Here is a 27,877-nt window from a genome sequence, read left to right as displayed (position 1 = left end):
TTTAATTAAAAAAAAAAAAAGTGAAGCCAGGGCTGAAGACCACCATCATACACCGTTATCAGGGAAAGAAGCTGATAAACATAACTCTCAGCTGGTTCCAGCATTCTGTTATGAAACAAATGTTGGATTTTAGTTTCTTTAATTTTTAAAACACACTAATGTTTAATAAAGAAAATGTGAATGACAACATTTGTAAATCACACCCTTTAAGAAAGGCTTATCTCTTGAGCACATATTAATTCCCTCCAAGTGCTTGATTATTTAACACTGAATTTCTCAGCATGTAAATTTCATTATAAAAATAGATTTAAAAAAAAAATCACAAACCAGCATACATACATAGAAGCTGCTCGAGTACTTGACAATCGAAGATCCAGAGCCAGTTTTTCTTGATTTTCTTCAACATCAGATTCAGGGTTTTCCAATGAAGACTGTGCCTGTACAGCAGTTTTCAAGATATCAGTTAGCTCAGAGGACAGGGTAACACCATCTTCTTCTTCTTCCTAAAAAGATATCAAACAGATAATCAAATAGGCCATGACTCTCAACTTTTTCTTTCAGAGAATGGTATCTCTTAAGGATTACCTTGATTTCTTCAAAAAAATGGGCAGTTTCTCCCTCTATGATTGGTTGTAACATCTGACCCCTTCGCTTGGAAGATGGAGATCCCTGTAACAATCAACATGGTTTCCACTTTAAATATTTAAAGCATTCAAAGAAAGCTTCATTCACTATGGAACAGATACTAAACTTCATTTTCAAAATCTTAACCATACCATTTAAAATTTTTTAGGAATTCCTTAGTAAATTCATTTTTGCTTATGTTTTTCTTGTTATGTATGCACACGAATGCTAAATGATCATTTATGTCTGGATAGTCTAAAAGAGCTCATTCAATGAATAAAAAATAAAGTACTACATGTAATTTTATTCAGAACATTTTTCTTTTTAACAAGAGTTGTCAACTTTTTTAGTCTCAGGACACCTTTAAACTCCTTTTTAAAAAGTAACAGCTTCACTGAGATATAATCCACATACCATAAAGTTCACTCCTTTAAAGTATACAATTTAGTGGTTTTCAGTATATTCACAAAGTTGTGCAACCATCACCTCTAATTCCAAAATAGCTCATCACCCCAAAAGAAACTCTGTACTTATTAGCTATTAACTCATTTGCCCTCTTCCCCTACCCCTTGGCCAACCAATCTACTCTACCTTAATGGGCTGGCCTATTCTAGGTATTTCATAAATGGAATCATACAATATGTGGCCTTTTGTATTCTGCTTCTCTTGCTTAGCATGTTTTTAAGGTTTACCACCCATGTTGTAGCATATATCGGTACTTTCATTCCCTTTTTAAGGCTAATATTCCATTATATGAATATACCACATTTTGTTTATCCATCAGCTGCTGCACATTTGGGTTTTCTTTACTTTTTAGCCATTATGAATGATGCTGCTATGAATATTTGTGCATAAGTTTTCATGTAAACATGTTTTCAGTTCTCTCAGGCATATACCTAGGAGGAGAAGTGCTAGGTCAGATGAGAACCCTGTTTAATCCTTTGAGGAGGTGTCAAACTATTTATCAAAGTGGCTGCACCATTTTACATTCATCAGCAGTGTGTAATGTAAGCATTCCAACTTCTCCACATCCTGTCAACACTGTTATCTTTTCTCATTAAAGCTATCCTACTGGATATAAAGTGGTATCTGAATGTGGTTTTTACCTGCATTTCCTAATAACTCATGATGTTGATCATCTTTTCATATATTTAATGGCCATTTATGTATCTTCTCTGGAGAAATGTGTATCAAATCCTTTGCCCAATTTTTTAAAATATATATACACATGTATATATATTTTTTTAAAGATTTCATTTACTGGGGTGCCTGGGTGGCTCAGTTGGTTAAGCAACTGCCTTCGGCTCAGGTCATGATCCTGGAGTTCCAGGATCAAGTCCTACAATCGGGCTCCCTGCTTAAGCAGGGAGTCTGCTTCTCCTTCTGACCCTCCCCCCTCTTGTGCTCTTTCTCTTTCTCTCATTCTCTCTCTCAAATATTTTTTTTTAAGATTTCATTTATTTATTTGACAGAGAGAGACACAGCGAGAGAGGGAACACAAGCAGGGGGAGTGGGAGAGGGAGAAGCAGACTCCCCGCTGAGCAGGGAGCCCGATGTGGGGCTCGATCCCAGGACCCCAGGATCATGACCTGAGCCGAAGGCAGATGCCCAACTACTGAGCCACCCAGGTGCCCCTGCCCAATTTTTTTTTTAAAGATTTATTTATTTTAGAGAGAGAGCACAAGCGAGCAAGTAGGGGGTGGGGGAGGCAGAGGAAAAGAGAATCCTGAAGCTAAGTGCAGAGCCTGAAGTGGGGCTTGATTCCAGGACCCTGAGATCATGACTTGAGCTGAAATCAAGAGTCAGCTGCTTAACCAACTGAGCCACCCAATCATCCCAGTGGCTGTCAATTTAAAAATGACCTTGCATGCCTAAGCGAACCATAGTTCCAGTGAATTAATACCTACAAAATGACTCAGAATGGGCTACATGCTGTTTTCGATTTGAATCTGAGAGAAATCTAGAGTCCTACCATCTACCGGTTAATCTGGAGACAGCACTTAATTTGCACCTAAGAATTAGTTTTCATTTTTCTCTAAAAATGTACACAAATGTAAATAAGCATTATTTTGATACTTCTTCATTAAAAAAGATGAACTTAAAAAAAATCAGTTTATTCCATTGTGCAATTAAATTATGACAGCCATCACAAAACTGTTATGTTTTCAAACACAAGAATTTAAATCGAAGAAACTATGCCAGGGTCTGAAATATGTTTTGTTTTTTGTTTTTGTTTTTAAATTCCAAAAGGTAGATGAGCCTGGGCATATCACTCCTTAGCCCCAGTGTCATCATCTGTGAAATGAGGCTACCATCTGCTACCTGTTGTGACTTGTCAAGATTTAATGACATCTTCTTCATTTAATGACATACATAAAATGCTTTTACAAGTGCCTGGGAGATGGTAGGCAGGCACTGATTATTAACTGCCTATTCTTTTAAAAGCAGTAACCTCACCTTACAAATACAATTCTTGCTACCTTAGCTGTGTATTTCTCCAATATACCACAACAATACTATTTTTTAAAGGGTAGGTCTTGGTAAAATGAACTAGAGAAATCTTTCTGTGTTTTACTCACAAGGACAGGAGTGATGCTAGCTCTTGTCAGCATCTGTTTTACAAGTCTGTATCTCTCATAAAGAGGTTTCACAATGTGCCTCTCTTCTCTGGTTACCTAAAGTAAGACAAATGGAAATTACCTAGTCATCAGAAATTTTAAATGTCCAAAACATTAAGCAATATGACTTTCTCCCAATTTTTAAGAAGTTATTTTAAATAAGTAGACAATCTCCTAAATGCAGGAAACAATGCTCTATAAACCAGTTCTGAAGATGTGGGCCACAAAAGAAATTTGTGCTCTTTTTTAAGGTAGAAAATTAAATCTCTTTAGCAAGAGAGACATTTACCGGCCTTCCATGTTGACTTTCATAGTAAAGAAGACTTTTTTGGAGAGAAGTTTTCTCTTCTATCAAATGATCTTTTGTCATTTTCTAGAATTTAAAACAAAACAAAACAAAACAAAACACTCTCATTGGCACCATCATCATCTTCCTCAATCCCACAATGTAGATAATTAGGACAAAAGGGCAGCCCATCACCACTCCAGCCTAGGCTAACAAGAATACAGCCTTTTCTTACAAATTTGCAGACAACAGTTTTCAGTCTCCTATAAAATCTGGTCTCCCAGTAAATAGATATCCATTCTCTTTGGTGGCTTACTTATATTTTATCTGAACAAATTATGAATACCAGCTTAGTAACCTTGGATAAGTTAAATTCTTTTTGTCCTATAAACCAGTATTTCTACTAAACAACTAAGAAAATCTGGCAGTATTATAGTGGAAAGATCCTGAAAAAGTACAACACTGCCAATGTGTGACCTAGACTTCTAATCTATGAGCTCAGTTTCCCTTCCTATGACACTTTCTTTACACTGCAATACTCACCTCCTACCTTTTAGTACTCTAAATTACAGAGAAGAAAGGACATCCCAAATTACTTCCCACTTTGTTCCACTGGACCACCTTTTAACATCCCAATGAACCAATGTTCCACAGGATACCCTTTTGAATCTAGACCAAATAAACTCTCTACTTATTCCCAAGATTAGATAATACTGCCTTGTTTCTCACCATAGTGGAATAGAGGTTAAAAAAAAAAAAAAATCACTGGATGATATCTTCCTGTAACAAATATAACTTTAGATTATGTATATCCAGTAAAGGATAGATAGGGGTAAATTGTAAAACACTGTGATTTCAACCTCAAGCCTGTACCTTAAACCTAGGACAATGAATCTGAATAAAGCTAATCCAAATCAAAATCATTTCTAGAAAAAGGTGTGGAGAGAGAGAGGGGAAAGGAGGTTGGTTGATCCAACACAAAACTGAAAAACAAGAAAAGCTGAGGGAAGGGAGTGATTAAAATTTCGAATCCAGCCCTGTTCAAGGGAGACAAACACTCCCAATATTTAAATCATTCCTGTTGTCAAGACAGGAATGAGCATCAGGGTTCATCAATGCCTACACAAAAGTTCACATGAGACCATCTCTGTATCCTCCCAGCAAACCTCATCTGATAAATATTTTGGGTTGCCAAGTGCTTTGACCAGGACTGCACTAGGCACGGGCTTTGAGTAATGGTTCTTCAAAAACATTCATTTATTCAATCCTCACAACAACCATATTGTCTTAGTATTTTAATGGACATAATCATATCCATATAAGTCAGAGGACGGTTGAAGGGACTCAGGGGCAGAATGCAAATAATATGAGTCAGGGCCTGGCAAAAGCTAAGAGCTCAATACATGTAACTATTAAGATACAAGGCCCAGTCAAGTTCAGTTATGTTTAGGCTCTTTACACATTCATCTTGCCAACTGTCTCCAATATAAATGAACAGATCAGGATTCTAATTTTTCTTTTTTTAAGATTTTTTTTTTTTAAAGATTTTGTTTATTTATTTGACAGAGAGAGACACAGCGAGAGAGGGAACACAAGCAGGGGGAGAGGGAGAGGGAGAAGCAGGCTTCCCGCGGAGCAGGGAGCCCGATGCGGGGCTCGATCCCAGGACCCTGGGACCGTGACCTGAACCGAAGGCAGACGCTTAACAACTGAGCCACCCAGGCGCCCCTAAGATTTTATTTCTAAGTAATCTCCACAGCTAACGTGGGCTCAGAACTCACAACCCTGAGATCAAGAGTCGCAAGCTCTCCAGCTGAGCTAGCCAGGTGCTCCTTAGTTTTACTATTGTGACTCACTCCCAGAAAGACTGGCCATTTCTGGGGTGCAGATAAAAACATGTTGTTTACCTACAAACTTGGGAGAGCAGACTCAGGCCAGTACGACTACCCACACATCTCTATGCCACTGGGATAATTATTGTGTTTCAGGGACTCTAAAGGCTAGTCTGGCAAAAAGCATAGCTCAAAGTTACTTTGATATCTTCTGGAAGACATCGTTCAACACGTTTTTCTTTCAGTCTTTTCAGAATAAGTTCAAGGGTTGCTTCCTTAGATGGCTTCTTCTCCTTCTGAATGACCCTGGATTCATCTTCATTCTCTTCATCTTCATGGTCTAGAGAAGAGCCAAAGCTTTTTGGAAGAGTGTTACTACGAGGGCGTGTCTGAGGTACAAATTCTCCATCAGAGCTTTTGTGTTTTGCATCTACATTTCAGAACCAAGAGGACAGACAGATCAGTAATAATGATTTTGCTAAAGATGCAAAAGAGTAATAAGCAAGATATATAACAGGAAAGTAAACATTAACAGCACCCAGGCTCAGATATTTCAAAGTTATATGAAATACTGAAATTCTATATAAGGCAAGCTGTACCATTCATTCTTTCAATGATAATTCATAGAAAGCCTTACCATAAAGATTCTCTGGTAAGCACTGGTGATACAGTAGGAAACAAAGAGACATGGTCCCTGTTCTCATGGAGCATATATTCAAGGAAGTAAAAACAAAAACCAAGTAACCAGATTCATAAAATAATTTCAAAAAATGCTAAGTGCTATAAAGAAGAGAACACAGGATGGTGTCACAGTGCTAAAAAGAATGTACTTTAGGGAAGAGCAACAATATTTAATGGACTGAAAAAGGACTTTTTGAGAAGGGGACATCCTAGGTAAACATGGAAGAAACAGCAGCTAACGGAGCTTAGAAGATTTAGGGGACGAGCACTGCTCCCCAGTTGAAGCAATAGCCACTGTACAGGCCCTGAAGCATGGCATGTTTAAGGAACAGAGAATGAGAGTGGAATGTGATAAAATGGGCTAAGGGCACAGTAGGCAAGGAAATGAGGCAGCTAAGGATCTATATAATCTCAGATCTACACGATCACTACTTCTCTCCATTGTAAGGCATTTATTCTAAGTTAAAAGGGAAGCTCACTGAGGGCTTTAAAGATAGTTAAGAGTTTTTTAAAAGATAATTCTGGCTGCTATGCAGAGAAAGAACTTTGAGACAATAACAGTGCAAGAAAATTGGAAAATCAGTTAAGAGACTAATGCTTGTTAATTTAATACACCCATCAGTAACACATTCAACGTAATGATTTTCACAGATGGTTGGAAACTGGCATTAAACAAGGAAATGCTTAATAGAATTGTAGGGGAAAATTCTGAAGAGTAAGGAAACTTATTTTAACCACAGGGATGTAAACTCCATGAAAACAGGGACAGTCTTATCTACCGATATAGGCTCAGATGTCTACAAGTACTCAGTACTTAATGATAGTAAAAATTTTGTTGAATAAATTCAAAAGAATATACCAAAATGTGATTCTCCAGATTATAAGCCCATAGTTGGTACAGATAATTTTTTAAGTATTAATAATTACTAAAAAGCATGCTGATTAAACACCCATAAAGTAAATATAACTTAGTAGCTGCTATACACTGGGCCAATACCCAGTAACACGGACCTAGTTTTTATTTAAAGAAGACTTATAATTTTTAGTCTCTGTAGTATAAGCAGTTTATTATGATAGTCTTAGATTAAATAACCATCAAAAATTCTTAATGAAATACCTACCAAAAACCAAAACTGCTTAATATTTGAACTGTTTTTCAGATAAACTTTTTAATATCACCTATGAATATATAATCTAGGGCACTTTTGAAAAGAATATTACTAATAGAAACACCAGAGAGACACATGGAAGAATATAGTGCTACAACTTTGACCATAACTAATAAAAGAAAAGGAAATCTTTATTTTTGCCAAACAGCGTCTCAGATTTAAAATTATCAAAAATTACAACCATAATTCTCATAGAATATAATTCTCACTATTAATTAACGTCATAGAATTATTAATTCATACAATTCTCATGTAATGAGAATACTATGAGAATTAAAAGTACTGTTTAAAGCAAACATATTATAAAAATGATATATTTTCTACCTTTAATTTGCTTCCGCAGTTTGGTAAGCTCTGTCATCCATTTTAATACCTTTGGATTGGCTGCAATATCACTGTAGGAGGGCTAAAAAATTAAGGAACACTGACACCTCTGTGGTAAGCGATAATTGTTAGCTGATGCTCAAATAATATTTTACAGTTCCCACAGCAGAAATTTCACTCAATCCTTCTTTCATCTTATCTTATTTGAAGTAGATAGAAGGGGATGTCAAGTAAAGCTCTCTCAGAGCAAAATCTAGCAAATGACGAAAGCCAGATTTGAATACAGGTCTTCCGACTGAAAGTATAGGATTCTTTCCACTTCACATGTTCTAATCATTAAATATCTTTCACCCTCCCTACCACCTCCTCCCTCCTGTCCCCACTTGCTATTTGTGGTTTTTGAGGAAGCAGAAATAGCACTAATGTGATTTGTCAATGTAAAGTATTTCCTTTAAAAATTATAGAAGCTTTTTTGCCAATTGAAATATAAAGATGCACTGGTAAGAATACTGGCCTGGAAATGAGGCAGCTATGGATCTATATAATCTCAGATCTACATGATCACTATTTCTCTGTACACCTCAACTTCATTATCTAAGAAAAGAGATGGACAAATGCTCTCCAAAGAACCTCCTCCCAATTCCAATAGATCTGCCAAACCCTCGAAAATGCTACAAACTTACCTTGCTATTTCTTTCCCTTTCAAACTGTTCCTCAAATTGTCTGATTTTTTTCTGAAGTTTCTTGACCAACTGATATGGTGTTCTGTCTTCTCTCTTTTCATCTTTTGAACTGAAGGATGATCTTCGAATCCTGAATTAAAACAAGAGTGTTAGTTAAAATTTCAAGTTATTACAGATGGTAGCTAGACCTATCATGGGGTTCATTCCAATGTACAAAACTATCAAATTACTATGATGTACACCTGAAACCAAAAGAGTTTTTATAAATTTTATTTTTAAGTTATCTCTATACCCATAGTGGGGCTTGAACACTAAAGGTCAGGTAGCGTCAAACAAACAAACAACACCCAAAACCCTTACACTCAAGTTTAGAGACCACACCAGTAGCTAACACAAGTACTGTTGAAAACAATGTATAACCACTCAAAAGTTGTTTGGACAAAGGCAGAAAAGAAACAAAGATGCCTAGCAGCTCAGAGTTCATTTTGTGTTCAAACGGCAAAGGAAAGGTTTTGACATTCAGAATCAATTTAAAGTCCTGACAATAAGAACATTAGGGATTGGTGAGTTCCACCTGCTGCTTCCCTTCCAGAGTTCTGTATTTCAGTCATAGGTGAAAAAATGAGTATGTACACTATGAGGAAATGTCTATTAGAAAGCAAACCTCTCCACCTCAATGAACTCAGAAGTTACAAGCCCCCTCCAAAAAATTACAAAAAACGTTTTTCATGATACAGGGGGAAACCTTTGAACTGTAAGTCTGGAGAATTAAATCTTTCAAAGGATCTGGTGACATAGTAACAATCGCCTCTCATAAGGATATAAAAATAATGTACCTAGTAAAAGAAAGTGCCTTAGATGAGGAATCCAGTGTTTCTGGATCATGTAGGAAACGCTGGCTTTGCCCAAAATCTAAACTACGATGTGATAATACCGGAGGACAGTCCTCTTCCAGGGGGTGATGATTCATTCTTCCAGCTTGTGGAGAGAGCTGAGCTTCTCCAGACTCAGAGTCTTCCTGCCAAGACTTAAAAGCAGGAAACGGCTCTGTAAAACAAACACAAAGAATAGTACCATGGGTCTCTTGGTTCCACATGGAAAAAAAAGTCACACAATTATCAGCTGTATTTTCTTTAAATCATATCATTATGTATGATTAGGGTTCATATAATATTTGTTATATACTTTAAAAAAAACAAGGGATATATAGGATCTTCATAAAGCCTACTACAGTTTCTAATTTTCTATGTTTTTTTTTAGCTCAGTTTTATTTTCCCATAAAGAGTTATACCTTAAATTTCTGAACCCAGTCACAAAGCAAGGAAGGACACTGTCAAGCTCTTTAAAGTTATATTAGATATTATGTTTCAAGTGTTGTTTTATAAACAGTAAACAGACACAGTCCTCAATAGCTGCCAGGTGAATAAGCTATCACTCACTGTCAAGTGACTATCTTAAAAGTGGAAGGAAGCTATTCCCCATGCTATTCACAACACTCACCAACTGGAGCTCTCTGACTCCAAAAGAATTCTTAACATTTCCAAATGAGCAGCTAATTCACCTGACAGCACCTGGCCTCTAACATTAAGTTGTGGTTGTTATTTTCTATTACAAGATTTCTATGTTCAATACATATCTTAGTAATTAAACACTCAACAGTATTATCAAGACAAAATTTAACAGCACTAGACCTTAAGCACATTTATCTTACTGGAGTTATCCTGTATGTTCTCAAATGAACCCACGTCGATATATTTGATGTCTGTGCCCATGTAAGGTTCGATTACATACAGAACACATACAGATAAACATACAATCCACAAATATACTCCAAATACAAAAATACAAGTATCACTGGAATCCAGAAGAGGGGAAAAACTTATACACTAACTTTATTTATAACTACAATTTAAAACTTTGATGTATGACTATTAACAATAGCAAAAGTGAGTTTTTAAGTATTTTTGGATGCAAAGATGGCTTGACAGTGTCAAAAATTAGACTGATGTTTTCTTTTTCTTCACACAATAGCTAAGGATTACTACTTTAGTAATTTAGTTTAACTTTACATATTAGCAATTTAAAGCATTACATAATTTTTCCAGGGTAATCAGAACATAATTCAGTTAGTTTTTAAAGCCCAGATCAATCTGATAACTAAAAATTGAGTACAAAGCGTGCAATCCCACAATAAACCCAGCAATAAAGTGATTTTCAAAGCAACCCTTGTACCTGCTTCCCAGCAAATAACTGGTAATAAACATTTTGTGAGAAATCACCTGTTTTAAGAGGGAAGTAACAAAAAACAATTATTTCTGGGTATCATTTTTAACCCAGAACAGTTTTCCTAATATATGGGGACAGCAGGAGAAGGGCTTATAAAAAGGCAAACAAAGTGAACCATCAAAAGGCAAAAAAACTAAACTATGGTGAACCATACTTACCCTCCCCATCTCTCTGCAGATGCATTGTTTTGAAATCAATGAGGGGAAAAGTGATAGGGCATGACGCTAATAAAATGGAAAAAATGGCAAAAAATACTAAAGTGAACACACAGCACAGTCAGAACAAACCATACACATAACTAACACAAAGCCAAAGATACCAAAAACATTTCCCTAAAACCAGTTAGGCATTCTGCTCAAAAACTTTATTCAAAGAAATTACTGCTAACCAATCTTTAAAAACAAACACAACATACATTTCCATTTCAGCAAGCAAGGCAAAAAAATCAAAGTAGTGCTGTTTTATTAAAACTCAAACATAAAACTGAAGAAATGGAAACTCTTAACCAAGTACTGTTTGAAGCTTTTCAATTTAATTGATTTGACAGAAAAATATCTCCCTTAGTTTGCTCTTTGGAAAGACCCTACTTGTATTTCATTCAAGAGTTTTAGCAGGAGAAAGTCTGAAGGAAAGATACTGCCCACTTGTATTAAAAGCCAAAACCTTTTGACCGGCTGCTACAAATTCATCCTGGTGGTGGCCATGTGCTACCTGCTTGCCAACTGCATTCTGCTGACTATCCTTTGAGCAATACAAAACACAAAACCCACATACTATGGAAGAGGGATGTGGGCTTCTATTTGGAGTGACCCCACTTCTCTTTTAAGAGGCACATCAAACAAGGTAGGTCTCTGATTCCAAGGTATCTAGGGTCTAAAGTAATTTGGCCTCTTAAGGAAGACTTTCATTAGAACATCCTAATTCCTAGATAAAGAAAATCAATCTTTGTATTGGTGGCAAAGTTGGAAGGAACAACATAGTCTGCTAACAGCCACTCTTCCAAGCACATGCAGGGTTCATGGCTGAGAAGTTCACTCAAATGTCTACTACCACTGGCTCTCTGAAAGTCACTAACCCCTATTCCTGTAAAAGCCAGCAGGTAGGTGGTCTATGTGGATTTGTCACAGCTGCTGAGCCAGGTTTATAACAGGTGAGCTGAGGCACTGAAAATCAGAGGTCTACAATTACTTTCTTTCTGTACCACAGCCATAAGGGGAGGATTCTGACAGGGAAACAGTGAGCTCGGCATTAAATTCGCTTTAGGGAGGCATCCAGAAAGCGAAGCTGAACACAGAAAGTTCTATCTCCTCAGACAATGGAAAACAAGTGCTCTTCTATGCTTAAAACTTAAGATCAGAGTGCCCAGGCCAAAGATTATGAAGAGCTATTTATCTGCGTCCTCCAAAACAGAGACGCATCCGCCCTCTGTCAGAATCCCAGCCTCTCCTACTTCAGCTGGCTCCATGGTTGCTCTGTTGACGACGACATCTTTTCAGTGACTATGTCAAGATAAATAAATGAAAGGGACGGTTGATCTTTACTGCCACCAGGATGCTAACATATCCCCTAATTCTGGGGAGCATCTTCATAAATTCCAAACATCCCAAATAACCCAGAACAAAGCAAAAGAAAGACAACTTCCTGATTTAGTCTAAGTTAAGACACATAATATGCCACTAGGCATGCCAAACATCTAGAACAAAAAAAAAAAAAAAAAAAGGAAGGGGGGGTGGAGAGACAGCAATAAAGATTGGCACAGACAATGACTTGGTTGGGGCTTAAAAAAAAAAATTGGCTAACCTTAAAAAATAAATAAAAATTCCAACTGTGATCAAATGAGTAGACCTGAGGTAGCAAAAGGAGCCGTGGTATTAGCACTGCAGTTCTTGGTATTACCACTGTATGTCATCAGCTAACTAGCCAAAGGTGAGATAACCAAGGGAACTTCATCCAAGTGAATAAATAAGTAACTTGGAAAAATCCTGAGTTGTCTCAATGTCTCTTTACCTAGGAAGGTGTGTGATACAGGACCCCTAAATTCAAATTTGTTGCTGGCTTCCACTCCCCCACCCCCAACATTTGAAAGTTTATAAATATACAATAAACTTGAAAAAATTTTACAGTGAACATCGCTACACCAATCATCTAGATTCAACCATTAATATTTTACTGTTCTTGCTTTTTAATATTTATCCATTCCATTAACCATCTTATTTTTTTCATGGATTTCAAAGTAAACTGCAGGTAATCATATACTTCCCTATAAACACTTCAGCATGCAAGTCATTCACTGGAGTTCAGTATTTATTTAGGTTTTGCATCTTTTGATTAAAAAAAACTTATACAATGAAATACAAGTCTTAAGTACACATTCGCTGAGTTCTGACATACATACACACACACACACACACACACACACACACACACACAGAGGTGGCTTGCTTTTTAAATTTAAACTTTTCTCCTTTGTAAAAACTGTTAGGACTCTGTTCCCATGCTTATATAATCTAATACACAGATGTGGGGATATGGTACAGTATTTGCTTAGAAATGCCTTCAAAGATCATTTTGGGGGGAAAAAAAAAAAGGCTTCCTGATGATCATTAAGGAAACATAGTTACATATAAGCCCTCTGTTTAAAGTGGTGAGATGTCCAAGCCCTAACGTGAGATTTTCAAAGACTGCGAAATTGTTAAGCACCTAGCTTAACAATTAACAAAAGTCTATCCTGGGGGATTTTATTTTTTTAATCAGTTCTAACTTCATCTTCAAAGCTAATGGATCAAATAAGAACTTCAAGTTCACATGCGATAGTTGCCCTACAATCTCATCAGTGCATCTGAGTAACAACACTCACTCACTCCTCTTACATGAAAGAGAGAAGAGAAACTCAAAATGAGTAAGATTGTCCAGAAAAGAGCAGTAGTCTCATTATTGCTTTAGGTAATTTCAGTTACAAATAACAGTATCAGGAAAATAACGTGTGGCTAAAATTACCTTCCCATTTATCACCATCAGAAACGTTCCTCAGATCTAAATGTGGAATTTGGGTTCCACATGCTGCTTCCCCTTGAACACCAACACTTTGACCTCCTGGCACTTCTGATTCAGTGTTGGCATTCAAATCACATATCTTGCTACTAGAATCCTGTATTTTAAAATAAAGAATACATTTCACAACCACAAAGCTTTTCTCACTCAGCTTAAAGACAAGCAGCGTATATCCCTGTCTGGTCTCCATTAGTGTCCTATCGGGCCTCTATACTCAGCTGTCCCACTCCCACCACCCAAACTATTTTCAAACACACATCTGCATTTTTATAGTATGGACTATTAGAAGACAAAGTTTGGATCCCAAATTCAGGAAAATGTTTCTATAACCAAGTTACTTGTAACCAAAAGTGACAAATTAAGTTGCTGCTTAACTGTAAAATATCTGGTAAGAGAATCTGTATTTACATCTCCTCTAAACCTATTCAACCCAAGCGTTAAAGGCCAGGTACAATAATTGGTAGGTTAAACCTAGTCAAATTTGTAAGAACCGTAAGAAAAAAGTCTTACCAGAATCAAGTGTGACAATGTAGCACTATCAAATGGCACATACTCTTTCCTAAAAATACAAGTACAGTTATTAGTCTTTTAGGAATAAGTAGGTTACTATCATTGTACAATTCTTACCTAGATTTCTCTCTTCCCCAAATAGTTAGCATTTATAATATGAGAGAAGAAAATGACAACTGGACATATGCCCATTCTTTGGAGCCCTATATCTGAAAATCACACACTACTGAAAAGATCCACAGAATTACTTCAGATTTAGAAAAATTAAGTAACATTCTCCACCCTCCCACACAACCACCCCCAAAAGAAAAACATTTTAAAAGTAAAATTAAAATCCACAATAAAAAGAAACCAAAAGGGTTGAATGTATAATGGAAAAGATTTTGTAAAGTAAATATTAGTTTTAACCAAACAGCTTTATTATCCCCCACTCTGGGACTTTTTTTTTCTTTTATTTTCTTTTTTTTTTTTTTTTGTAATTGAAAAAGATGTATTAAAATATCCACAAAAGTACAACAATTTTGAAGAAGGAAAAAAAACAAAAAATAACAATGAACTCGATGGTTTTTCCCTAGCTGGATACATTGCCACTGAAAACCTACAGGTGGTTTGGGATTTTCACCTCTTAAGTAATCGCTTCTAGGTGGCCCCTGATCACACAGAACGTTAAAAGGTCTCCTTCTGCCACTAATTAGACATGGGAAGGGCAGCTCTGCTAGCTGAAAGCAACCCGACTGTTGTCATTTGTGGCCAGGCATGGGGACTTTTTTTTTCTTTTAAACAAGATTTTTTTAAAGGTACAGTGATGGTCCTATATATATGTATTTTTTTATGGTCCTGTATTTTAAATCTGATTGTGTTCTATCACAATCAGAACAAGATTACTACTTCTAAACCTCTCCTTGCTCAAAACATAATGGTAACATGTAAAAAAAGAAATTTTTAAAAATTTCAAGTCACTTCTTATACCCCCCATAAAAATGAACCCCTATTTAGAACAGATATTAGAGCAAGCTGTCACAAATGATCTCTCCCTATTTGACCAGTCAACAGAGCATCTGGTATTAGAGTAGGTTAGCAATATACCTACTGTGGGAAATTTCTTCTCCCCAAAGATATGGTGGCAATTTACAACGGTACATACAGATGCTGCTTGTATCCTGCCTTAACAGTGTGTACCCAGACGACAGGTCTTGATCTAACTATGGCAAGTCATCTCCTCATATGCATAATTACCTTATTCTTGCTGAGCATAAGAAATGAACTAAATTCCCTGGCAAGCTCAAAGGCCTTCCCTTGCTTAGAGTGGGAGCAAATGGTGGAATGAGCTACATTCTACCTTGAGACTACAAAAGACCCAATCATCTAAATTTGAGAAACATGAGTGTTAAGCATGCAAAATGTAATCCATCTAACCAAGAAACTCTTTGGATCTAAAAACAAATTTGCTAACCTATACACAAGTTGAAGAGGAAAGAGCTTTTCCAAAAAGATTGAGTCCTCACTAAATGGATCCTTATTGTTCTACCAAATCCAGATGTCATCATTCTGGGGATGCCTGTTTATCTTATATCTTCAGCCCATAGCTCCAATACTCCCTGGGCTGGAAGAGGATCATTCCTGCCTCCTGAAAGGAAGCACAAGGAACTGCTGTAAGCAGGAAATCTGTGGACCTTCAGAGTATGGAGACACTCCAGAGACATGGCTCCAAAGAATTTACTTACCCTTACAGAACAGGTTTCCTACTCACAATTAAGAGACAATGGCATTAACACAAGTTTACCCTTGCCAACAAGCTATCACCAAATCAGTAATGTTTGAGAATCCTCAGTATTTACAATCTAGTCTGTGTTCATTACAAATCTGTTTTCTGAATATCAAATCATCTTTCCTAGGAAAGTTATAATATACACTGCTTGGCAATGTCTCAAAGAATCAGAAAAAGGGTAACAGGACCCAAAACCTATTCAGTGACTTAAAACATTCTAGAAAGCTTCTGCTCAAAGGGACTGTATCTATCGAGTATCTATGGTGACTATATATGGCTGAAATACTCATTGCCTCAGTATCTCCCTCCCATTTTTGCTGGCCAAGGAGGTAAACAAGCACAACCTATGTAAGACTATACTGGGATACACCAAGGAGAAGCTGGAAAGGAACAATAATATCCTGTACAAATGTGGTAAAGCAAATATGCTATAATCTTTCAGTTGGTTATCCACAGTTCTAAGACTATGAATTAACTCAATGAAAGGTGTATTCAGAATATCAATAAATTCCCAATTGTTCTACAAATCAACTGAAAGTTTGGAGTGTCTCCAAGAAGGCTCTGTTCTTTCTTCAGAATGTTTTCCAAGTTATAACTAATGTCTGTCTGAACCTGTAGCCCCTATGAATATTTATAAGTATGTTTTATGCTTACCATTAAAACAAGAAGTTGGTTTTTTAGATTATCAAAAATGTATAATAGATAAATTCATCTAAAAATTCTCACCCCCAAATCTGTAAAGGGCTCCAATTCTCAAAACGATTAATGAGTAATGAGAGAAAATGCTTACCCCTCAAGACAGCCATCTTCACCATCACCGTGGTCACTGCACGGCTCTAACAGTATACCTACAGACTGACAAAAAAGAACACCACTGCTGTATTAACGGAACTCCCAACATTCATGTATCAGAGGAAGTTTCCAACCTAAACTACGATATTAGATTACAAGATAGTCAAATGCCCCCTTTTAATTCTTCATAACAGTCTATAGGTGTTGGAATCTCTTTTTAAAGACAGTAATTTATCTTCCTCAAAACCTGAGGCATGCGTGTGTGTATAAAATGGAGACCCTGCGTTCTCACTACGCTATTAGGTAAGAGGTACTGCTCTTACTATCACATTCCTTTTCCATCCTTAGAATTCTTTCCTCCAAAAGGGACAGCCATATGGTCCCACCTGACAAATGCTCCTTCTCTTTCTTCTCAGCCACAAACAGGTTAACTTGGTAGCTTCCTAGCAGGTAACAGAGGAATCATTTGGTTCACCAGATCCCTTTATTACATACATTCAAAATAACAACTGTAAACCTCAGAAACACGTATGAACACTCCCTCTATTGTCTGAGTTTAGTGACACCATCCTATCCCTATTCCTTCCCCAAACAGATACTCACTGAGTCTAATACAAACATCCTGTCCATTACTACAAATTAGGTAAACTTCTCAATGTTTCCAATGATCACCTCTGAAATCAACAGATAGTTGGATTCTTAAGAAACTACCCCTTGTCCAGTTTTAATATGAAAGACAGTTCATAATTATCTGGAAAAAGCTATTCAATTACTTCTTCCTTTTCCAACTATATATCTCTGTGATGCTGAATTGTCTTCATGCACTTCAAACAAAAGAACCTACAGCAATAGGGTGTCTGGGTGGCTCAGTCGTTAAGCATCTGCATTGGCTCAGGTCATGATCCCAGGGTCCTGGGATTGAGCCCCACATCAGGCTCCCTGCTTCTCCCTCTCCCACTCCCCCTGCTTGTGTTCCTGCTCTTGCTATCTCTCTGTCAAATAAATAAATAAAATCTTAAAAAAAAAAAAGAACCGATAGTAATAGATTGAATGCAGAAGCAGGTAGGAGAATCCAACTTGACTTTTATTAAGACAAACATTAACGGTATTTGTAAATATATAAAACAATACCATTCCTCGAGTACAAAATGTTTTATATAGTTTTTTATTAAGTTTAAAAAAAAACGTATTTACAGTTCCTTGAGTGAATTTAATAAACATTTTCTAATTTTTCAATTTTAATTTCTAATGTGGTAAATACTGATAGATATACCCATGTAAACAAAACCCTTCTGGGATACCCAGTATCTTTTAAGAGTATCAAGAGGTCCTGAGACTCAAACTTGAGAACCATTGACATCAGACTTCAGCAACCTTTCTGTCTAGAATATAAGTTTGCGTTCTTAAATATGGGCCCATGAAATAATCATTACTAGACCCAATATTTAAAATAAGCCTTGGTGTCTTATTCAAAGAACCAGGTTCAAGTCCCAGCTCTACCTTTGCTATCACAAATATGAGAGTAACAATCATTTACTTGCCTATCTTACAGTCACTATGAGAGAATCAAAAGAAATAGCTTAGAAGAAAAACTTATAAAGTTCTATTATAAAAGCATACTATTACATCACCAACTCCAACATACTTTTTAAAATTTTATTTATTTATTGGAGAGAGAGAGAGAGAGAGAGCATGCGAGCCCGAGTGGGGGAGGGAAGGCCAGGTGGAGAGGGAGAAGCAGACGCCCCACTGAGCAGGTAGCCCAACGCAGGGCTCCATCCCAAGACCCTGAGATCACGACCTGAGCTGAAGGCAGACGCTTAACCAGCTGACCCACCCAGGCGCCCCTAGGCAACATAATTCTTAAAATGAATACTGAAAAGTAGTTAAAAAAAAAAAAGCAATTGGAGGCAACATAAAAGATGCAGTAACAGAAAACAAAAGCTGATACACTGATACACCAGCAGTGAAGAAGGAGATGAAATTCAGAGTAAGGTGCAGAGTTATCTTCTACATTAGGCCCCAAGACAAAAAAAAAAAGAGGTATTAGGGTCAGGTTAAAGTATATCTAGACTTCAATTTAACAGACACAGAAATATACAATACTTTTTTGAGAAACTAAAATATTTTACTTCCTCAGAATTCACTCTATACAAAACATTTATTCCTTTGTACATGAGGAGAGAGAGCTTGTTTTTTCTAAATTATCAGGTGGCAAAACAGCCCATACTCTTCCCCCCGCTCTTCCCCAAAACCATCAGGGTCCTCAAAACAAAGTCTAAGGTGCTCTGGCCCCCATTAAGGTAAGCTAGAGAGCTTTGCTGGTGGTGGTGGTGGTGGTGGCGGCAGCGGCAGTGGTGGCAACACTCGTGGGAGCAGCGGCTGCAGCATAATCATACTGCCAATGTTTAGGGGCTGTCAGGGCTAAATGCCAGGAGCTAATTAAAGCCTAATGGGCATTTCCAGTAATTTCTGTGGCCTCCCCCCATTCCTTATTCATTCATTATTGATGGTTCCACACTGTTTAGTTCTGTATCTCCCCATCTCCACCCACCTAGTATTCCTCAAGCATGCTAGTTACTTCTTTTAAATAAGCTAAATATCCCCACTCCATTCCACACATTTCATTTGCTTAGTAAACTCTTACTAAACAGTTTATTAAGTATACTTCAATGTAAGACAATTTCTTCCATTGATGAATGTGTAACTAAGTCTCTACAGCAAAGGAAACCATCAACAAAATGAAAAGGCATCCTACCAAATGGGAAAATATTGGCAAACAATATATCTGACAAGGGTGCTTGAGTGGCTCAGTCGGTTAAGCATCCAACTCTTGAATTCAGCTCAGGTCACGATCTCAGGATCATGAGATTGAGCCCCATGTCAGGTTCTGCATGGGCATGGAGCCTGCTTGCAATTCTCTCTCCCCATCTCCCTCTGCCCCGCCCCCAGATCGAGTACATGCACTCATGCTCTCTCAAAAAACAAAATAAAAAACCCACAATATATCTGACAATGAGTTAATATCCAAAATGTATAAAAGAAAAAGACCTCATACAACTCAATAGGAAAAAACAAACAGATTTAAAAATGGGCAGAGGGGGGAAAAATGGGCAGAAGACCTGAGTAGACATTTGCCCGACATATACAGATCATCAAAGGTACATGAAAAGGTGGTCAACATCACTAATCATCACAAAAATGCAATCAAAACCACAATGAGATAGCACCTCACACCTGTCAGAAAGGCTATTATCAAAAAGACTAGAAATAACAAGTGCTGGCGAACATGTAGAGAAAGGGAACCAAAGTACACTGTTGGTAGAAATGTAAACTGATCCGGCCACTATGGAAAGCAGTATGGAGGTTCCTCAAAAAATTAAAACTAGAACATATGATTATGAGCAATTCCGCTTCTGGATATTTATACAAAGGAAACAAAAACACTACTTCAAAAAGATAACTGCACAGCCAGGTTCACTGCAGCATTATTTTCAATAACCAAAACATGATAACAACCTAAGTGTCCACCGATGGATGAATGGATAAAGAAAATGTAGTGCATATATTTATACAATGGAGTATTATATTGCCATAAAAAAGGAAATTCTGCCATTGGTCACAAAATGGATGGACCACGAGTGCATTATGCTAAGTGAATTAAGTCAGACAGAAAGACAAATGTCACATGATCTCATCACATGTGACATCTAAATAAACAAAAACAACCTCATAGATACAGAGAACAGATTGGTTGTTGCCAGAGGTAGGGACCTGGGAGTGGGCAAAAGGGGTCAAAGTAGTCAAAAGGTACAAACTTCCAATTACAAAACAAATAAGACATAGGAATATAATGTCTAGCTTAGTGACTACGTTTAACACTGTATTGTTGGGGCGCCTGGGTGGCTCAGTCGTTAAGCATCTGCCTTCAGCTCAGGTCATGATCCCAGGGTCCCTGGGATCAAGCCCCGCATCAGGCTCCCTGCTCCATGGGAAGCCTGCCTCTCCCTCTCCCACTCCTGCTGCTTGTGTTCCTACTCTCGCTATCTCTCTCTGTCAAATAAATAATAAAATAAAATAAAATAATAATAATAATACTGTTGTATTGCATATATGAACGTTACTGAGAGTAGATCTTACAAATCTCAACACAAGAAGAGGAGCTTTTTAACTGTGTGGTGATGGATGTTAACTACCTATTGTGATCATTTCACAATATATACACACATAAAATCATTATGTTGTACACTTGAAACTAATATAATGTTGGGGTGTGTGGGTGGCTCAATTGATTGAGCACCTGTCTTCAGCTTGGGTCGTGATCCCAGGGTCCTGGGATCAAGCCCCGCATCTGGCTCCCTGCTCCACTGAGAGCCTGCTTCTCCCTCTCCCTCTGCCTGCCACACCCCCTGCTTGTGCATGTGCGCTCTCTTGCTCTCTCTGTCAAATAAATAACTAGAAACTAATACAATGTTATATGACAATTATTTCTCAATTTTTAAAAATAAAAAAAGAAAGAAAGAAGAGAGAGATTGGGATTTAAAAACAACAAAACAAACGTCATTGAGTGGTTGTTTCCTGGGAGAGGTTTTATATATTTTTTTAACTGTTAAGAAAAAATAAAAAACCTGGGGCACGTGGGTGACTCAGTCAGTTAAGTGTCAGACTTGGTTCTGGCTCAGATCTTCATCTCAGGTTGTGATATAGAGCCCCACACCAGGCTTCGAGGCCAGCATAGTGTGCTTAAGACTCACTCTCCCTCTCCCTCAGCCCGCCCACACCAGGAACGCTAATGCACGCCCACCCACTCTCTTTCACAAATAAATAAATAAATAAATCTTTAAAAAACAACAACAAAAAACCTAATGAGATCTCATAATAGCACAAGTCAAATTGACAGTCATCTATCGCTTCTTCTTGGCTGTCTGCTAGAGCTCCCAAATACTTCTGGCTTCCACTTCTGAAAAAAAGATTACATTCCACTAATTGCTCAGCGTTTGGAAGATATAAATAACTGTAAGTCTGTTAGGTACCAACAATAAAAGCTTGTGAATCTTGAAATGAATTGATTTTATGATAAGTTTACTGATAATAAGTATTTTGATGTGAGCTCTGATCAGGCTACTGATTTTCAGTTTTAACCCCTCAAAGATAGTCCAAATTACCCTACCAACTATTGTACCTATTTAAAGATTTATAGATCTAGGGCGCCTGGATGGCGCAGTCAGTTAAGCAAGTCGGTTAAGCAACCAAGATGTCCTTCATTAGATGAATGGATAAATAAATTGTGGTACACTGAAACAATGGAATATGGTTCAGTACTAAAAAGAAATGAGCTATCAAACCATGAAGAAAACATGAAGGAACCTTAAATGCATTGTTAAAGTAAAAGAAGCCAATATGAAAAGACTATATACTACAAAATTCAAACTATACGATATTCTTTTTTTTTTTTTTTTAAGATTTTCATTTATTTATTTGACAGAGAGAGACAGCAAGAGAGGGAACACAAGCAGGGGGAGTGGGAGAGGGAGAAGCAGGCTCCGATGCGGGGCTCAATCCCAGGACCCCTGGGATCATGACCTGAGCCGAAGGCAGACGCTTAACAACTGAGCCACCCAGGCGCCCCCAACTATATGATATTCTGGAAAAGGCAAAACTATGCAGACAATAAAAAGATCAGTGGTTGCAAGGGTGGTGGAAGAAATGAACAGAGCACAGAGGATTTTTAGGACAGTTTAAAAGCCAGAGTATGATATTATAATGAATACATGTCATTATACATTTGTTTAAACCCATGAAATATACAACATGAAGAATAAACTTTAAGATAAACTAGACTTGGAGTGATTATGATGTGTCAGTGCAGGTTCATTCCTGGTAAAATATGTACCGTTCAGGTGAGTGATGGTGCTAACGGGGGAGGCTGTGCATGTGTTAGGGCAGGGAACATATGGGAAATCACTGTACCACCCTGTCAATTTTGTTGTTAACCTAAAGCTGCTCTAAAAAATAAAGTTTTTGGAAAAAAAATAACTCTTGCATTCTTAACAAAGTAATTCATACACCAATTTCATTCAACACATTTACTTATGGGGCACCTAGCTGGCTCAGTCAGTAGAGCACAACTCTCACATTGGATATGGAGCCTACTGATAGGGGAGGGGAGGGGAGGAGAGGAGACGAGAGAGGAAGAGACAAGACGAGACAGGAAGAACAAGAACAAATTTACTTAGATGCCCACACTGAGTGTCAGATGTTATTATTTGTTTGGTCACGTAATCCACAAATACTTAACGAGTACCTATGTGTTCCAGATAACGGGGATGCAATAATGAACAAAACATAAAAATTTCAACCCTCATGAAAGTTGAGGATTTACAGTCTAAAGGTGGGAGAAAGACGATAACTATAACAATAACAATAAACTAATAATTTAAAAGATATGTGCAACAGTGATAATACTATCAAGGACAAGGGGGAGGAGGGCAGGAACTTCAGGGACTGGATAGGAGTGGGTCAATGGGAAGACCTGCTAATACTAAAATGGAGTGATGAGGAGATTTGGCCATACTGAAAAGGTCAAAGTGAGGAAACATCTGCAGGATCAGAGGAAGAAGCAAACCATAGGACACCTGGGAAAACAGCAATCCCGACAGAATCTTAACACTGAGATGTCTGTTAGTGTTTTTGTAATGCCTACTCCTACATTTTTATACCCAGATGGCACTGGAAGGTACTAAGAAGAGAACTGACATTATATAACTTTCCTTTTAAAAGAATCACTCTGGCTGCTGTGCTGAGAATAGACCCACAGGGAGGCAAAGATGGTACCAGGTAGGAGCTTATATTAATCTATTAATCTAGGTGAAATAATGTTGGGTTTGGACCTACATGGTGGTAAAAGAAAAGGTAAAAAGTGGTCAGATTCCAGATAAACTTTGAAGGTATAGCAAACAGGACTCTCTAAAAGACTGAATGTGCAGTGAAAGAAACCAAGGATGACCCAAGGCTTTTGGCTTATGCATATGGAAGGAGAAATTGTCCTTTATTGAGATTTTAAAGACAAAAAGATCAGATATGTGGGCAAGATTCTAAGTTGAGTTTGGTGCCTATAAAATTCAAAATGCTTATAAGATTTTCAAGTGTAAATGTTAAGTAAAACAACTCAATATAATAAGTTCAAGAAAAGATCTCACCTAGAGAGACAACTGTGGAATCTTTAGCATGTAGATGGTATTTTAAAATCATTAGTCTAAATGAGATTACCAAGGGAGTGAATGAAAATAAGCAATCTGAGAACTGGTTACTGAGCCATTCCAAATTTCAAGGTTTAGAACATGAAAAGCAATCAACAAAGAAACGGAGCAGCCAGTCAAGTAGAAAAAAACACAGAGGAGTGAGAGATCCTGAAAGCCAAGAAAAAAACCATATCAAGGTAGTGGGAGTAATTAACTGAATCAAATTGTACTCATAGATCAAGTAAAATGTGCAACAGACATCACTGGTAACTTGCAAAAGCAATTTCAGAGGAATGATGGGGCAAAAGGTTACCTGAAGAAGGTTCAAGAGAGAGTGGGAAGAGAAGAATTAAAGAAAAGAGACAACACATTCAAGTTATTTTATTATGGGGGAAGCAAAAAATAGGGGTTTAACTACAGTGGGGTGAAGAGTCAAGAGAGAGTTATTTCCTAAACGTGGGAAAATAACATTTTACACTGATGGAAATGATCCAGTAGACAGGCAGAAAAGGGCAAGGAGACAACTACAGAAGCAATTAACGATGAATAGATGAAAAGGGATTAATCTAATATACCAGAAGTAAAAGCATTAATATACAAGTAATAAACAAATGCAGTGAAAATAGCGGAGCAGCTTAACTTCTGTGAAATGTTTCCTAGCTTATAAAAATAACTGTATACTTCCACTTCTTTGGATATTATAATAATCCTCTAAAATAAGTATTACTCCCCACCTAAGGAAAAGCAAAGAGCAGATAAGAAAAGTTAGGTAAGGTAGCCAAAGTCACAGTTCTATTAAGAGGCAAAGCCAGAATACAAATCTCAGTCAAAAGATCCTGAATTCTTTATATCTTTATCTTAGAGTTTATGGTTTAGTATGAAAACATGTTGAAGAAAACTTCCTTATCCATTAAGAATCTTATTTTAAAAAGTGTTATCAAAACTGTACTTTGAAACATGTCTTAGAAGTACTGCTTTGTATATTTATTAACATTGTTTTAAAAACAATGTTACCATTGATAATTAAGACACTGAAAACAATTTAGTGACTTCTAAAGTGATGTTCATGGGGGTGCCTGGGTGGCTCAGTCGTTAAGCGTCTGCCTTCGGCTCAGATCACGATCCCAGTGTCCCAGGATCCAGCCCCGCAACAGGCTCCCCGCTCAGCAGAGGCTGCTTCTCCCTCTCCCACTCCCCCTGCTTGTGTTCCCTCTCTCACTGTCTCTCTTTCTGTCAAATAAATAAATAAAATCTTTAAAAATAATAATAATAAAGTGATGTTCATGGATTTTTTCTGTGAAAAGATCCCACGTTCTTCAGAAAAAAAATGGGAAATAGGAAAAAAGCTTTTAAAAAGAACAAAATTCAACCATAATACCACCAACCACCTCAGCTAACATCGTCATTTGTTTCCTTCCAGGCAAATATTCTTAAATATTTTATATCTAATTCCCTACCCAATGATGATTCTTGATCTTTACTGATAGGGTGTATGTTCTTGGAATTTATAATCAAGACAAGTATGTGTCAGCTTCTGGTATCAAAGGAACACATAAAGCAATCAGCACTGTACGTCTAGCATACCTAACACAAAGTTTTTTTAGTCTTTGCATTTCTTACCTGGTTATTTTCTTCATCCTCAAATACAAAATCTTGCTGCATAACTTCATTGTCTAAATCAGTGCTAGCCACAGGTTCTGAACAGTCTCTGTTACTTTCACTGGCATTAATAATATCATCAGCAATATCAACCCTAGTAATGAAGATTAAAAAATCAGATCAGGCCAAATGTCGAGTATGTAATGCCTTTAAAATAAATAAATATCAATAATGATGGGAAACTTTCACTTGTTAAGCAAAATGTGTCCTTTTCATAAAACTTCACACATTCTTTATTTTGCCAAATTAGATTATTAAACACACTAAGTTTATTTTTGTCTCTCCAGGGAATGTTATAAGAAAACCACCTTGTTTGTTACTCCCTTTGAAAATTTTCAAAAGCAAATGAATGGCTGAAAAAATAATTTATGTGTCAAAATAACTTCCCTTACAAATGCATACTCTCAATTATAATGATCTGTTCCAATTAAAATACAAGTCTAGCACTAGATATGATAATGTCCAACACCTTATCAAGCATGATAGGAATAGCTTCCTACTGCAGATTTTTCATGTTACATAATTTAGAATATGCAAAATACTGCAGCAGGCTTTTGTTTACAAATACAATACCACCATCAATGACAGAACATGAGTTACTTCCCCAGAGATAAAAATAAGATTGTCCGAGCATGGGCATGGGTTTCAGGATCTCTAGCTAAGCTAAAGACAAACACCAAGGAATCTACTTATATTAATTATAGCCTTTGAAACAGTTCTCCACGATTACCAACTTCTAGTTACTGTTTTGTTTCAGATATTGCTTTTTTCCTTCATATTCAGCCCAAATAGTCCCTAGGTCAAACCAGTTTTATCAGTTCTAATCATGCCTTCAAAGCACCACAAATCAGGGCCACAGAGCTACACTGGCTGGTCATGCCATCTATTCAGACACATAGCACACCTGCAGTTGTACAATATGGTATTCCAAAAATAAACATATCGCAACCACTGGTTTTCAGATCCATTAATTTTTTCAGTTTCAGTTCATACTCAATAGCTATTCTAGTGTACTACACATACTTGGCCTTTTAAAAATAATTCTTCAAAAAAAAAAAAGAAAAGAAAAAACACTTTACCCAATTATCTCCTTTTTTTTTAACCTCCTATGAATCCTCCAAATTTGGGTACATCTTTCTCATCTGTCCTCCAAATAAAATCTGATAAATGAAAACTATGAAATCAATGTATTATGGTCTCAAAGAAAGGCACCTATATATCCCTCAAGTGCAGGGCTGAGGAAATAGGAAAGGAGATGAAGCATTTCATCCATTTAAAGGTAATCAGATGAAGAGTGGAATAAAATCACAAATCACATAGCACACAGAGGTACTTTTAACTGATACAAAATTCAACTAGTAACAGCTAAACTATTTTTTTAAAAGTATTTAGGGAGGGCAGCAGGGTAGTAGCTGATGACAGGGGATAAAATTTAAATAGCAAAGGATGATTCTGCTCACCGTTGCACTCAATGACTATATACAACATGAGTGATGCCAATCTGCTACCCCTGCATCTAGCGGTCTAGATCATTTCATGTCTCTCATGGTGTGACCATTTGTTGCACATAGTATGGGTCTAATTTTTTTTAACATTATTTTTTCATACAGCATAGTGAGGTAAGCTCACTACTTCATCTGATGTTCAGGGAAGAAAATCTGGCAGTACTGGACTTAATGTCTACTACCATAATGGAAGATATCAATTTTCAATCTTAAGTGAGTATATGCAACTTACATACAAAGTCACTTTCCACACACACTTTCAGAAATCCCCAAGATCCCATTATTTAAGTAAAGTACGATTTTTAAAAGATATATTAAAACAATTTTATAACTGTAAGAAATAATAGTGAAATGTTATAAAAGTTTCTTACTGGTTATTAGATCCTTCCCCATCACAATTAAAACTTTCTGCTTCATTATTACACACCAGACTTTGCTGTTGTAAATTCTTAAGATCATGATCTATGCTGCTCTGCAGATCAAAAAGGTGCTGTTCCACAGCAGCTCTAATTGTTCTTTCTAAAATGCTACAAAACAGAACACATTTTAGTGAGAAGCAGTCACCCTAACTGGGCATTTGGCCACATAAATACAAACGTTAAAACGTGACTAGTAAGACAAATTATCAGGGTATTTAAATGGGTAAACTAGAGTAAAGAAGAAACACATAAAAGGAATACATGATAATGGGTTAAATTTTTAAAAGAAATTATTATACAAATCAATCATAATATCACTATTACTACTGAGGTGGGAAAGATAAGTTCTCCCAGTAATTCATTCCCTGCTCATATATGGAAAAAATATTTACATAGATTCTTTAAAGCTATATTTATAAGGCAAAATAA

General features: G+C 36.9%; 1 protein-coding gene across 8 annotated transcripts in view; it reads right to left on the bottom strand.

Moving 5' to 3' along the window:
* The window catches only part of FAM13B (family with sequence similarity 13 member B), an 86,274-nt gene that overhangs the window by 4,931 nt on the left and 53,466 nt on the right, over positions 1 to 27,877 (bottom strand). For 4 of the 8 annotated variants that reach the window (XM_025852307.2, XM_025852308.2, XM_073887810.1 and 1 more), the window contains 14 exons: positions 27,401 to 27,556; positions 25,486 to 25,618; positions 16,623 to 16,687; positions 14,065 to 14,113; positions 13,501 to 13,651; positions 10,662 to 10,727; positions 9,054 to 9,264; positions 8,218 to 8,347; positions 7,535 to 7,616; positions 5,561 to 5,790; positions 3,532 to 3,615; positions 3,204 to 3,299; positions 586 to 669; positions 340 to 503 (listed from right to left, as the gene is read on the bottom strand). In XM_025852307.2, coding sequence (XP_025708092.1) covers positions 340 to 503; positions 586 to 669; positions 3,204 to 3,299; positions 3,532 to 3,615; positions 5,561 to 5,790; positions 7,535 to 7,616; positions 8,218 to 8,347; positions 9,054 to 9,264; positions 10,662 to 10,727; positions 13,501 to 13,651; positions 14,065 to 14,113; positions 16,623 to 16,687; positions 25,486 to 25,618; positions 27,401 to 27,556 — 1,701 coding nt within the window. The remainder of the gene's footprint in view (positions 1 to 339; positions 504 to 585; positions 670 to 3,203; positions 3,300 to 3,531; positions 3,616 to 5,560; positions 5,791 to 7,534; positions 7,617 to 8,217; positions 8,348 to 9,053; positions 9,265 to 10,661; positions 10,728 to 13,500; positions 13,652 to 14,064; positions 14,114 to 16,622; positions 16,688 to 25,485; positions 25,619 to 27,400; positions 27,557 to 27,877) is intronic. The other 4 variants (XM_025852309.2, XM_025852312.2, XM_025852313.2 and 1 more) reach the window with 3 other exon arrangements.

The sequence above is a fragment of the Callorhinus ursinus genome, unplaced genomic scaffold (assembly GCF_003265705.2).
Source record: "Callorhinus ursinus isolate GAN/ISIS: 27379988/994484 unplaced genomic scaffold, GSC_fseal_2.0 scaffold83, whole genome shotgun sequence".
NCBI lineage: Eukaryota > Metazoa > Chordata > Mammalia > Carnivora > Otariidae > Callorhinus > Callorhinus ursinus.
This window is presented reverse-complemented; position numbering and strand designations above follow the sequence as displayed.